This window comes from Amblyomma americanum, chromosome 3 (assembly GCF_052857255.1).
Source record: "Amblyomma americanum isolate KBUSLIRL-KWMA chromosome 3, ASM5285725v1, whole genome shotgun sequence".
NCBI lineage: Eukaryota > Metazoa > Arthropoda > Arachnida > Ixodida > Ixodidae > Amblyomma > Amblyomma americanum.
This window is the reverse complement of record NC_135499.1, coordinates 190,766,760-190,778,766: the sequence shown is the minus strand read 5'-3', so window position 1 is coordinate 190,778,766 and position 12,007 is coordinate 190,766,760. Positions and strand designations below refer to the sequence as shown.

General features: G+C 49.3%; 1 protein-coding gene across 2 annotated transcripts in view; it reads left to right on the top strand.

Moving 5' to 3' along the window:
- The window catches only part of LOC144125704 (monocarboxylate transporter 12-like), a 29,537-nt gene extending 18,240 nt beyond the window's left edge, over positions 1–11,297 (top strand). The window contains exons 4-7 of one of the 2 annotated variants that reach the window (XM_077659336.1): positions 1,010–1,301; positions 6,314–6,566; positions 8,578–8,724; positions 11,102–11,297. In XM_077659336.1, coding sequence (XP_077515462.1) covers positions 1,010–1,301; positions 6,314–6,566; positions 8,578–8,724; positions 11,102–11,130 — 721 coding nt within the window. In that variant the 3' untranslated portion in view covers positions 11,131–11,297. The remainder of the gene's footprint in view (positions 1–1,009; positions 1,302–6,313; positions 6,567–8,577; positions 8,725–11,101) is intronic. The other variant, XM_077659335.1, reaches the window with a different exon arrangement.
- Positions 11,298–12,007: the final 710 nt, after the last annotated feature.

Here is a 12,007-nt window from a genome sequence, read left to right as displayed (position 1 = left end):
ACGCAAAAATCACAGTATCAATATTTGGGTGTGACATTCTCGGCCGATTGTTCTTGGAATACACATATTGACACGGTGGTTGCGAAAGCTGCAAATACCCTAAAGTTTTTAGGGCGAAATCTGGGTCACGCGCCGCCTCACCTAAAATCAACTGCTTTTGTAACATACGTTCGACCCATGCTCGAATACGCATGTGCGGTGTGGGACCCATGGCAATCCACACTGAGCAATAAGCTTGAAAAAATCCAAAACAGGGCAGCAAGGTTCGTCCTACGTCGATACTCCAGAGGCGATAGCTGGACCGACATGAAAAACGAATTAGAGTGGGAAAGTCTTTCTGCTCGAAGAATAAAATTGCACTTTAAACTGCTGTATCAAATATTTCATGATAAAACCGGCGTTCAAAAGGAAAAATATTTACACAGGCCCCATTATGTCTCTTATTGTATTGATCACTGCTTTAAGATTTCGGAATACCATACCAGAACTAATATGTATGCAAATTCATTTTTTGAAGTAGAACGTTCTTGCAGGCCAGCTGGTTCATTGCAGAAAAAAGGTTAATACTGCGCGAATTAGACACGACAGGAGAACAGCTAGGAGAACATCTTGTGTACGTTCTATCAGTGAATGGAATCGCCTTTCAGGTCAGCAAGTGTGCTGTATGAATGAAGATGTGTTTTTTTCATCATTGTAACCCCCCTGCTGTAGCGCCTTCGGGCTAAGCGGGGTAAAAATTGAATAAAGAATAAAGAACCAAGAAAGAGCTTGCCGAAGAAATTTATTTTTCAGCCTTGGGTGTGTATATTGGAAACATACATGCCCGGTTCATCCTTTTCCTGCTTAAAATTTGTGGCTTCCCCTATGACGTCAGTAGTATTTATATTGTGTTGAAGGCAGAGCAGACCAATGAAAGGAGCCCGAAAGAATGGGCCGGGAAAATCCTTTCAATAAGGCTTTGGTCTGTAAGCTCAAAGCAATGCGGGTTCAAATCGCGCTATTTTCCCAGGCCCATCACAGCCGCACCCCAGCCGCACGAGGCGGACTCTCTGCTGGGAAAAAGCGAGTCGCTTTCGACCAGGCTTAGGCGAAACCTACGTTCATTGGCGACCGTGCCCTACCTGCACGTGGCAGCCTCGCGGGCAGTCTCACTCTTCGTCCTGTCGTCGGTCCTGCTGACTGCCGTCGACTTTGGCTCCGACAACGGCTTAGACGGATACGAAGCCGTCGCCTTGGTCACCGCTAGCGCCGTGGGGGACCTGGTGTCCAGGATATGCATCGGGTTAATCCTTGACTCGAAGGTGAGCTGCACGCGCAATATTTGCTTCCGGAGAGCAGAAATGGAAGTGGAATTGAGTTCTCCCATGGCGAGCTGTCCAACTGATGGCACACCCACAGCTCGAAGCGTGTAAAGACAAAAAGAATTGATGGCACAAGCGCTGGTGCTATCAGGTGACGTCTTAATCCTATTTACCTAGAAGGAAATACTATTCTACTTGCGCTCGCATTACACTACCGATGTAGTACATACAACCAGGAGACCTAATTTTGGTTTCACAATGAAAAAAAATCTCAAACAACCCTTAAGAGCACAATGTGATAGCTATGGAGATCGATGTCGCTCAAGTAATGCTTCTCTTTTAGAGATGCCTAGATCGCGGGTTGTCATCATACCACTACTGGCGCAGTGGTGCAATGGTTAAGCATTGCTCCACTGCCCTGGCAGGCGGCTGTTTCAACCACAGCCACCAGCGGCGCTTGTGACACCCAGGTCTCTGTTTCAGAGCTCCCGTAAGAACCATTTTTTGCACATTTATTTCTTCGGGAGGCTGTCTCGCTCTGGAACAATGAGCTGACGCGCAGTGCCTCGGTGGGCAGGTCACAACTGCACTGAATTTATTTGAACTAATTTCATTGCCATCAGCCATGGTGGACACGTTGCCACCTGCATTTCAGTGATAGGGGCGAACGGACAGACGGCGGATTTTCTCGTGAACGGGGCCTCTAATGCTATTCCCGTTCCTCACCGTATCCTGCCGAGGAACAGCGGCGACAAAAGATGGGCTTCAAGCTGTGCTGCGAACGAGGCATACTGGCAGAACACATCCTGCAGCACTCTTAATCGCAGCGAAACTGCAGTAAAACTTATTACCGCGCAACACACATAAATAGGCTTGTGCTAATTGCAGTCGACGCTGCGTAAGTTCTGCCCAAGCACTAAATCCATCACTGTGCGATTGTTCGTGGTTAATTTGCGTCAGCTTTATACATGTGCAGTCCAAGCTGTTCTGCCATAGCCTTTTATCCACGCATTGTTACCATGACACACATTGACATTAATATCCCCGGCCACGAGAAGCAGATTGTTTTAGGCCAGTAACAGGCAAAGTGTTTGTAGCAGGAATTCCTTGAGCTTAGCTTTAGATGTGATGGGTGACACGGACACCGCCACTCAGATTAAACAAGTGGACTGCAATTCAACAGCATACACCGCCCGTCAAAAGTCTTCAAGCACCAGCGTTCACTTGTAGTGGAATAAATGTCGCTTGAATGCTGTATCATAGCATTCAAAGCAAACGTCAAGCAGCGAGCTTCTTACCACGGGCAGAAGCATTTAGCTAGAATTTCAAGGTCCTTTGGTCTTTAATGGTGCCGTGATGATACCATTATGCGGCTCAAGTGAAAAGCCTTGTGCCTAAAGACGTTTGACCAAGACTGTTCATGACACCAGAAAAGGGAAGTTGAGTGATGAGCACACTTAACTGTTATCGCATTTTTCATATATGGCCACGCCTCCAAGGCGATGCTCCCTCTTTTTCTGGAGGGTTACGCACTTCGATTCGACTATTTCTACCGGCGAAGCCACCTTCGTCTGAGAGGGGCAGAGACTGAGCTTTTTGCTCAAGGCTGTCGTGCACAGTTCTTTAAGCATGAGCTCCCAGGGACTGCAGGTTCAAAGCACACACCGATCGCGCTTGCTAGCGATAGGATAGGATAGGAAAACTTTTAATATCCAACAGAAAGAGGGTAGCCAGAGGGCTACCCGCCTAGATGACGGCCGAAAGGTCTTGACTCTCGGCGGCGGCTTCGGCCAGTCGGACGAGTTGTAACTGAGTCGCCGGGTCGGAGCTCAGTAGTAAGGCCTCCCATTGATATTTTGTGTTAATACCTCGTCCCTCCCGGGGAGCATGAGGACATTCCCATAGTATGTGGTCCAAGGTGGCCCTAAGTTCGCAGTTCGCGCATTTTTCTGAAAATTGCCCTGGGTACATAAGACTCCAGAGGGCCGGATTTGGAAATGTGTAAGTTTGTAACCGGCGCCAGTTGATGGCTTGGTATCTGGACAAGGATCTATCCGCTGGAGGAAGTCTAGCTCGTTGCAAACGATAGTGTTGTGTAATTTCTCTGTAGGTCACCATGCGATCCCTGTCTGTAAAGACCACCTCGCTCGGGTCCGCCCGGAAAGAAAAGCCTCGGGCGAACTCGTGGGCCGTCTCATTACCAGGCAGGGATGCATGTGCTGGTGTCCAGACTAGCGTAATTTTCCGGTCTATTACATGACGGCTTAGAATTGTATTCGTTAGAGGGGAGACCCGGCCTCTGCTGAAATTTAGTATGGCAACTTTGGAGTCACTGATGATGTATCTCGCTTTTGTGCCTACACAAGCCAGTATTATGGCAGCTTCCTCTGCAGTCTCTGAGTTACCCGAGAGTATGGAGGCACTGATTTTGAGGAGTTGTTTATTATTGACGACCGCGACGGTCATCGTGTTCTTACCATACTCAGCGGCATCCACGTAGACCACGTCCTCGTCTTTGTAGGAGCGGAAGCGTTTCTCTAGCGCCTCTACCCGCTTGGCCCGGCGCACTGAGTGATGAATAGGATGCATATTCCTGGGTAATGGGGGTACAACTATATTGTCTCGAATTTTTCCGAGCATGTCAACTTTGGCGGTTGTTCTGTTATCTCGGCTAAGATTGAGTTTTTCTAGAATGGCCCTGCCGGTTGTGGTCCCGGCTAAGCGTTCGATTTGGGACGTTCTCACTGCTTCCGTAATTTCTTCCAGGGTATTATGCATTCCCAGCTCTAGGAGGCGGTGAGTGGATGTACGGATGGGCAATCCTAGAGCTTGTTAGCGACTTCTTCCTCGCCATCCAACACTCGCTTCGGTGGCATGGCGGCTGCATCCCGACCGCCACTTGCTACTCTGTTATTACTGCACACACATGCACCTGCTGCGCGAAACGCAGCGGCGACCAGCCTCCTACCCGAAGAGATCATAGCTGGCCAAGGCCAGCATGAACAAGCCAGGCCATGCACACGGCGCGCACTTCTCCTCGTCGCTATCGACGCGACATTTGCTGCTTTCCAGTCTGCACGTCTCATCGCCGAATCGAATTGCAAGCACCCAATTCGCATTTAGCCTAACTATACGCAGGGCGGCCATGATTTTTTTTCTCTATCAGGACATTCTTCCCCTCTTTTCTTTTATCGCCTGTGGCAGTGTCTTCTTCATTCTTCCTTCTCCACCTGTCTCCACTTCCCAAGCATCGAGTGTTGTCACGCGAACACACGCGCGGTAGGTGCGTTTCCTAGCCTAGAACGGCTCTCGTCGTAAAATAATTCCCTTCGCATAACCTGTGCACTCGACTTCAGAAAGGTAGACTTAAAAGCAATTAAGTCTATATCGAGGTGCTTGTTTGAAACTCGGAGGTCTTTGCGAAGAGGCACATGGTTCCGAAGAACGATCAGCCGCAAACAAGTGCACAGTGAAGTACGCGATAGTGTTTGTAGAATCCAATAATGCATTGCTGCAGAGACACCTACAATGCGCGAAAAATGACGCTGAAGGTGCTTTAAAAAACTGCTGTTACAGTAAAACCTACTTCGAGAAACGTAGCTGTAATAACGACAGTCGGTTTTACGTTTAATATGCACCTCAGTGCTCGCATGAGGGCGGCGTCTGCAGCATCAGGTGATAAAGTGGTTGCGCGCATATCTAACTAGATGACATCCTGAGCTGCCATTGTCGACTTTCATATTTAATTGCTTCAGCACACCCTATAGGGTTTGCGCTTCAGTCATTTATCACGAGGAGCGTAAGAGATGAACAGACAGCCGACGGCGCAGCATTTGCGTGTGTGTGTGTGTGTGCGTGCGTGCGTGCACTCGCGCGTGAGAGCTCGTGCTTGCAACGTTTTTTTTTTTGAGTGCGTGCATGAGAGTTTGCGCGTCTGTCTATGTTTTGTGTAATTCCACGTGTGTCAACTGCGGATAGGCAAACGACATACTGCACAACAGATGTCATTTTAGCACGCCATTCCCATTTGTCCTCGCAGATCAACATTAGACACATTACGACCCGCCGCGGTGGCTCAGTGGTTAGGGCGCTCGACTACTGATCCGGAGTTCCTTGGGTTCGAACCCGACCGCGGCGGCTGCGTATTTATGGAGGAAAAACGCTAAGGCGCCCTTGTGCTGTGAGATGTCAGTGCACGTTAAAGATCCCCATGTGGTCGAAATTATTCCGGAGCCCTCCACTACGGCACCTCTTCTTCCTTTCTTCTTTCACTCCCTCCTTTATCCCTTCCCTTACGGCGCGGTTCAGGTGTCCAACTATATATGAGACAGATACTGCGCCATTTCCTTTCCCCAAAAACCAATTATTATCAGACACATTACGAATTGAATGAATTCCGCGATAAGTAGTTGCGGTATTTTTCTTGTGAGGTTTAACGTCCCACAGCGACTCAGGCTATGAGGAACGCCGTAGTAGAGAGCTCCGGATAATTTCGACCGCATGGGGTTTTTTAACGTGCACTGACATCGCACAGCACACGGCTCCCTAGCATTCCGGCTCCCTCGAAGTGCGACTGCTGCGGCAGGGATCGAACTCGCGTCTTTCGGGTCAGCAGCCGGGCTCGATAACCACTGAGTCACCACGGCTTAGAGGCGAGACAAAGGGAGATGCAAACCGCACATGCATGAAGAAGTGCACCAGACGAAGCGCTTGCTCTGCCCTTCCAACAGCACTTTCCGATCAGTAAACTCCATTTGCTGCGTTTTTATGGAGGAAAAACGCTAAGGCGCCCGTGTGCTGTGCGATGTCAGTGCACGTTAAAGATCCCCAGGTGGTCGAAATTATTCCGGAGCCCTCCACTACGAACCTATTTGTTCCTCTCTTCTTTCACTCCCTCTTTTATCCCTTCCCTAACGTCGCGGTTCAGGTGTCCAAGGATATATGAGACAGATACTGCGCCATTTCCTTTCCACCAAAAACCAATTATTATTATTATTATACCCGCACTGCAGGTACTAAGCGGCGAAGCCTTGATGCTGGGGAGCTTCGCCATCCAAGCAGGCTCGTTGGCCGCCATGGCGGTGATCAAGCGCTACTGGGTCCTCATGGCGAGCTGCTTCTTCACGGGCCTCACGGGCGGCGGTCGCATATTCGCCTGCACGGTCATGGTGGCCGAGCTGTTCGACGAGCGATCGCTGCCCCTCAGTCTGGGCGTCATGAACTTCATCGCGGGCATCGCTTGCCTCGCGAGGCCTCCCGTCGTCGGTGAGCGGAAGATTTCTGTGGACAAGAGCCCGAAAGGGTGCTTTTGTATCTTATTTAGAAAAAAAAACATTTTAAGTACGTTAATATAAAAAAAACTGGAGGACGCTTAAGCTTCGTCTTTAAGAGTGAGACGCGACAGCGTGTCGCAGCGTTGCCGGGGAGTACACGGAACGCCATCGCCCGTTCGGCGCGACGGGTGGCCCGTTGGACAATTTAAGGAAATGACGCCTGTCTCACATATCTCGGCGGACACCCGAACCGGGCCGTAAGGGTAGGAAAATGAAATGAACAATTTCTTTTAAGGAAAGGAAATGACGCCTGTCTCACATTTCTCGCTGGACACCCGGATCGCGCCGTAAGGGAAGGAAAAATCGATCGAACAATCAATCAATCCATCAATCAATCGGTACCGTCAGTCAATTATTCGATCGATCGATCTATTGATCAATCAATCAATTCATCAATCCATCAATCAATCCTTAACGCTGTCGCGTTAAAATCCCTTTCGTTACGGCGTGGTTCTGGTGTCCACAGAGATGCGCCATTTTCCGCTCACGGCCAAAGACGCCGACGCCGACGACACCGGCTTTTCTGCGAGACGAGCTCCTTAACGATGTCGCGTTAAAACATTGAGATGCACCTCAAACATCCAAACGTTGCTATCTTGCTGCAAGTTTCAATGTGGCAACTTACTAGAGAGAAAATCTACCCTGGAAATCACGGCATACCTTGCGGCCTCAAAAACAGAAGCGCAGCGTGAGGTGGTGAACCTTTCGTTTCACCATTTATTATATTAGTGAAAGTCAGGAACCCCACCCCCCTAACATTTTTCCGGAGGGGACAGCGCCCCCCCCCCCCCCCCCCCTGGAGTTCTTACTGCCATATGGGCGCGAGTCAGCCGCTTAAACAGTTTGTTTTGGAAGCCTTTTCATTGTCTTCCTTACTGCTGGAGCGTCGTCACAACATGACAGTTTGCATCAACCTTTGAACATTGAACATTGAAAAATAAAAAATAATAAAAATATAAAATTTATCATGTAAATGAGCGTTAAATTAATAAATAACACAATAAGCTCGAAGTCGCCCCCTCCCCCCCTCCCTCAAAAAAAATTTCCGGAGTTCCTGGTGAAGGTTGATGTAACCGGTTTTGACCGTAGCGGTGGTCTAGCGGTATCAACATCCGCCTCGCATGCGGAAAATTCGGGGCGGGTTTCCGGTTGGTTCCCACTGGATACGTAGGACCAGCGCATGTCCTGCCTCGTTCTTCTGTTGTGTTCGTCTTTGTGGGCACTGTTGTTTCCTGTATCAGGTGATACAATGGGTGCCGGCTTTCCTCTAGCCTGGTGCTCGGCTTATATGGGGCGAAATGCTTGGGAAATGGCCCACCTTGCGCAGGCGAAAATGTCTTCTGTCATCGCATTCTTTGGCCAGGGCTGCCCTGGCGCCATTAAAAACTACCATCGTCGTCAGCGTCATCATATAAACAGTTTTCAATACGAAAGCAGTCATTAAGCATCACAGAGGCTATTTTAAGCCCTGGATCAGGACGTCGTTAGCGTGGACATGGCTCGATACTTGATGACGAATAAATTCGAGCCAATACCCGTGCTCTGGCCTCTTGCTTCTAAAAGTTACTGTTCGAACATAACCTCCAAATAAGCCGCGTCGTGAATAACAACCGTAGAAAGATGTTTAACGCCACCAGTTGAACGAACACTCCTGTGGAATAAGCGCCGGATTCGTGTTTTGTCATCAGCTTAGCTCAGGAAACGTACGTTTTCTGTGCCCTTTCATATAGTACTTATATGTTAACGCGCAACTCGTTCCCTCGCCCCTGTGTGTACTCTAGAAGGGGCATTTTGGGAGGAAAATCGGGTTGAACCAAGTTTTTAAAAATCGGTTAGGGGTGCAATAATAGGCTAAAATTGCGTTTTACCCGTAAAACGAAGGGTTCAAAGTACACGGCATGAGCAGGACTTTTTCTGCGGCTCCATTTTTCTCTCACTCGCAGGTTATGTTCGAGATGCACTGGGCTCGTACGACCCCCTTTACGTAGTGTTCGCCGCCATCAACGCCGCCTTCGCCGTAACATGGGCAGTCAGCCTGTGCTATCACAGGTGCCGAAAGCCCCAAGAAATGAAAGTCAACGGCTCAGCAGGTGAGTACGCAGGAGCAGGAGGTTTTTGAGGAAAGGAAAGGCGCAGCAATTATTTCAGTCTGGGCGGACACCTCAACTGTACGTACATTGAGGGAATAGACGAAAATTCGTTTCAAGGAAATAAAAGGTGCAGTAACTGGCTCACTTCTTCGCGGACGCCTCAACAGGGCCGTGAGGAAAAGAATGAAGGGGGGAGTGAAAGAAGAAAGAAAGAAGCGCCGTAGGTTAAGACCCCGCATTAAGTTCGACCACCTGCAGTTCTTAAACGTGCACCGTCGCCACACAGTACTCGGTCATCTTGCATTTCGGCTGCAATGGATGAACGCGAAAAGGGGAGAGAAAAGTGCACATACAGCACGCAGTGAATGGCGATGAACCTGTATGCTCATAGGGGAAAGGGGGGTATGGGGGGGGGGATGCACCCAATGCAACATTATGGTGCTGAATAGTTATCACCGTGCAAGTGCAATCTAGACTAGCGTAAGAACGTGTCTCACGATGAATTCCACAAAACGTTCATACTGTTTCGGCTCACAATATCCATGGTTTCTTGTGGTGATCCGAGACTGGTGTCAGTAATATGAAAGGTGTGTATTCATTGTAGACTTGTACACTTTACAGAAAATAAGTAACCGATTACAAATGCAATTACTCCACCTGAAATGTAACTGATTACGGTGGTCAATCAAAGCCCCAGAAGATTAACTCAATTACAGAAAAGTTATCGATTGCTGTATATTGTTTTATTTTCCTTTCAACTTTTATTCCAGTAACACACATTTACTCGGAATACAATGACCTACTGCGCCTTGCTTGATATTTTGGCACTTGTTAATTTTCAAGAGGAATTCTTTTTAGAAGTTGTCAGTAATTTTCGCACATTCCCACGTGAAGAGATCAGCACCTACACTGAACGTACTCTCACTGTATGCGCTGGAAGGAAGGGCGGTGCCGTAAAGGAAGAACACGTTGCGCTCCAGGTCGTAATTGCGCGGTGATTCGATGCTAGTGCCCTACAGCCCTCTATGAAACGCCGCGCTTCGTTGTTGCTTCGTGCTTTGTGTGTGTGTGTGTGTGTGTGTGTGTGTGTGTGTGTGTGTGTGTGTGTGTGTGTGTGTGTGTGTGTGTGTGTGTGTGTGTGTGTGTGCGCGTGTGTGTGCGCGTGTGTGTGCGCGTGTGTGTGCGCGTGTGTGTGCGCGTGTGTGTGCGCGTGTGTGTGCGCGTGTGTGTGCGCGTGTGTGTGCGCGCGTGTGTGCGCGCGCGCGTGCGCGCGCGCGTGCGCGCGTGCGTGCGTGCGTGCGTGCGCGCGTGCGTGCGTGTGTGCGTGCGTGTGTGCGCGCGTGTGCGCGTGTGTGCGTGCGTGTGTGCGTGTGTGCGCGTGCGCGTGCGCGTGCGCGTGCGCGTGCGCGTGCGCGTGCGCGTGCGCGTGCGCGTGCGCGTGTGCGCGTGCGCGCGCGCGTGTGTGTGTGTGTGTGTGTGTGTGTGTGTGTGTGTGTGTGTGTGTGTGTGTGTGTGTGTGTGTGTGTGTGTGTGTGTGTGTGTGTGTGTGTGTGTGTGTGTGTGTGTGTGTGTGTGTGTGTGTGTGTGTGTGTGTGTGTGTGTGTGTGTGTGTGTGTGTGTGTGTGTGTGTGTGTGTGTGTGTGTGTGTGTGTGTGTGTGTGTGTGTGTGTGTGTGTGTGTGTGTGTGTGTGTGTGTGTGTGTGTGTGTGTGTGTGTGTGTGTGTGTGTGTGTGTGTGTGTGTGTGTGTGTGTGTGTGTGTGTGTGTGTGTGTGTGTGTGTGTGTGTGTGTGTGTGTGTGTGTGTGTGTGTGTGTGTGTGTGTGTGTGTGTGTGTGTTGTAATGGCCCTCAATAAAGGGCTACAGCATTCTTAGAAAAATAAAAATGAAATAACTCAATCCAGCGCAAGCGTTTTCAAAATCGACCATTAAGCTGGAAGCGCATGTTCGAGAAACACGCGCCTTTAAGCTATAAGCACGGACGCCATCTTCGACAGTCCTGTTTCTATCACTAACCACGGCAATTTTTGCTAAAATTTTTCTATTATCTTGTTACGATGCTATTCTCTCGCCCGCAGTCTTATCAGTCTGCTTCAGTGTTGTCCTCTTTTTATTATTATGTACAGCAAATCTCCAGTGGGCTGTACAAAGGTCGGCGCGAGTACGTCAACAACAGAGTGCATGCCAGACGATAAGAGAAGTCAGGCCAGAAAAGACAGCATACGCGTGGCAGCCTTCGAGCAATAATTCTCTGAAATGCCATGAGCGTAATGCATAAAGTGCAATTACGTGACGCTGCATAAAGTGCAATTACGTGACGCGTTAACGATAAGTGGTCGGCTGGCCAGCAGAGTGACGTTTTCTTCTTTTTACTTTCAGGTGGAAATAACCAGGAAACGCGGAATTGAGGAAAATGCAACTTAGACATCCAGAGCGACTATGATCAAAAACGTTTTCATATATTTATGCGCTATTTATGTTCCACTCAGTGCATGGCCGGCTGGAACAAATTCTAACTTATTTTTGCAATAAACTACGTACGGAAACGCACGTGTGTGTTGAGTTTCCGTTCCCAAGAACGTCAAGCATCAGGTAGCGACAGATAACCACCGGATAATTAGCGAGCTACGTCCACACTGCAACGGTTGCAGCGGCAAGCACCTGCAAGGCGCCGGCATGCCTTGCGTATAAGTTACGTTCCTCAAAGGTTTTTCACTAACTCCACAGCAAAACGGCACATATTCTATTGGCTTCTTGGTTTTATAGCCCTTACTGCGTTCTGCCATTTATAGGTTATAAAATTAATGAATAAAAAAGAGACTGAAGCCCAACACCAGCACAGGTGCTAATAGTTTCATGGTTTATGGAGTTTTAAGGTCCCAAAGCGACTCAGGCTATGAGGGACGCCGTAGTGATGGGCTCCGGAAATTTCGACCACCTGGGTTTTTTTTAAGGTAGGTAGGTGAAAACGTTATTGATGAGCCTTATGGATGAGTCACTGTCTAGGGTTGGTCTGGCTCTTGATCCCGGGTGGTGGCCAACAGTCCATGACGTGTGGCGACCTCTCCAGCCCACTCTACCAGCCGCCTTTGTGAGGCCGGTCCGGAACTGGAGACCGCGATCTCCCAACCCTCTTTGTCCGTGAGGTTCCAGCGAGATGGTGGTTGGAATTCTCGGCAGAGGTATAAAATGTGGTCAAAGTTGGCTCTCGGAGCCCCACAAAGAGAGCGTTCGGGTCTGTATTGGCCTGGGTGGATAAGTGGGTTTCTTTAACATGCACTCACA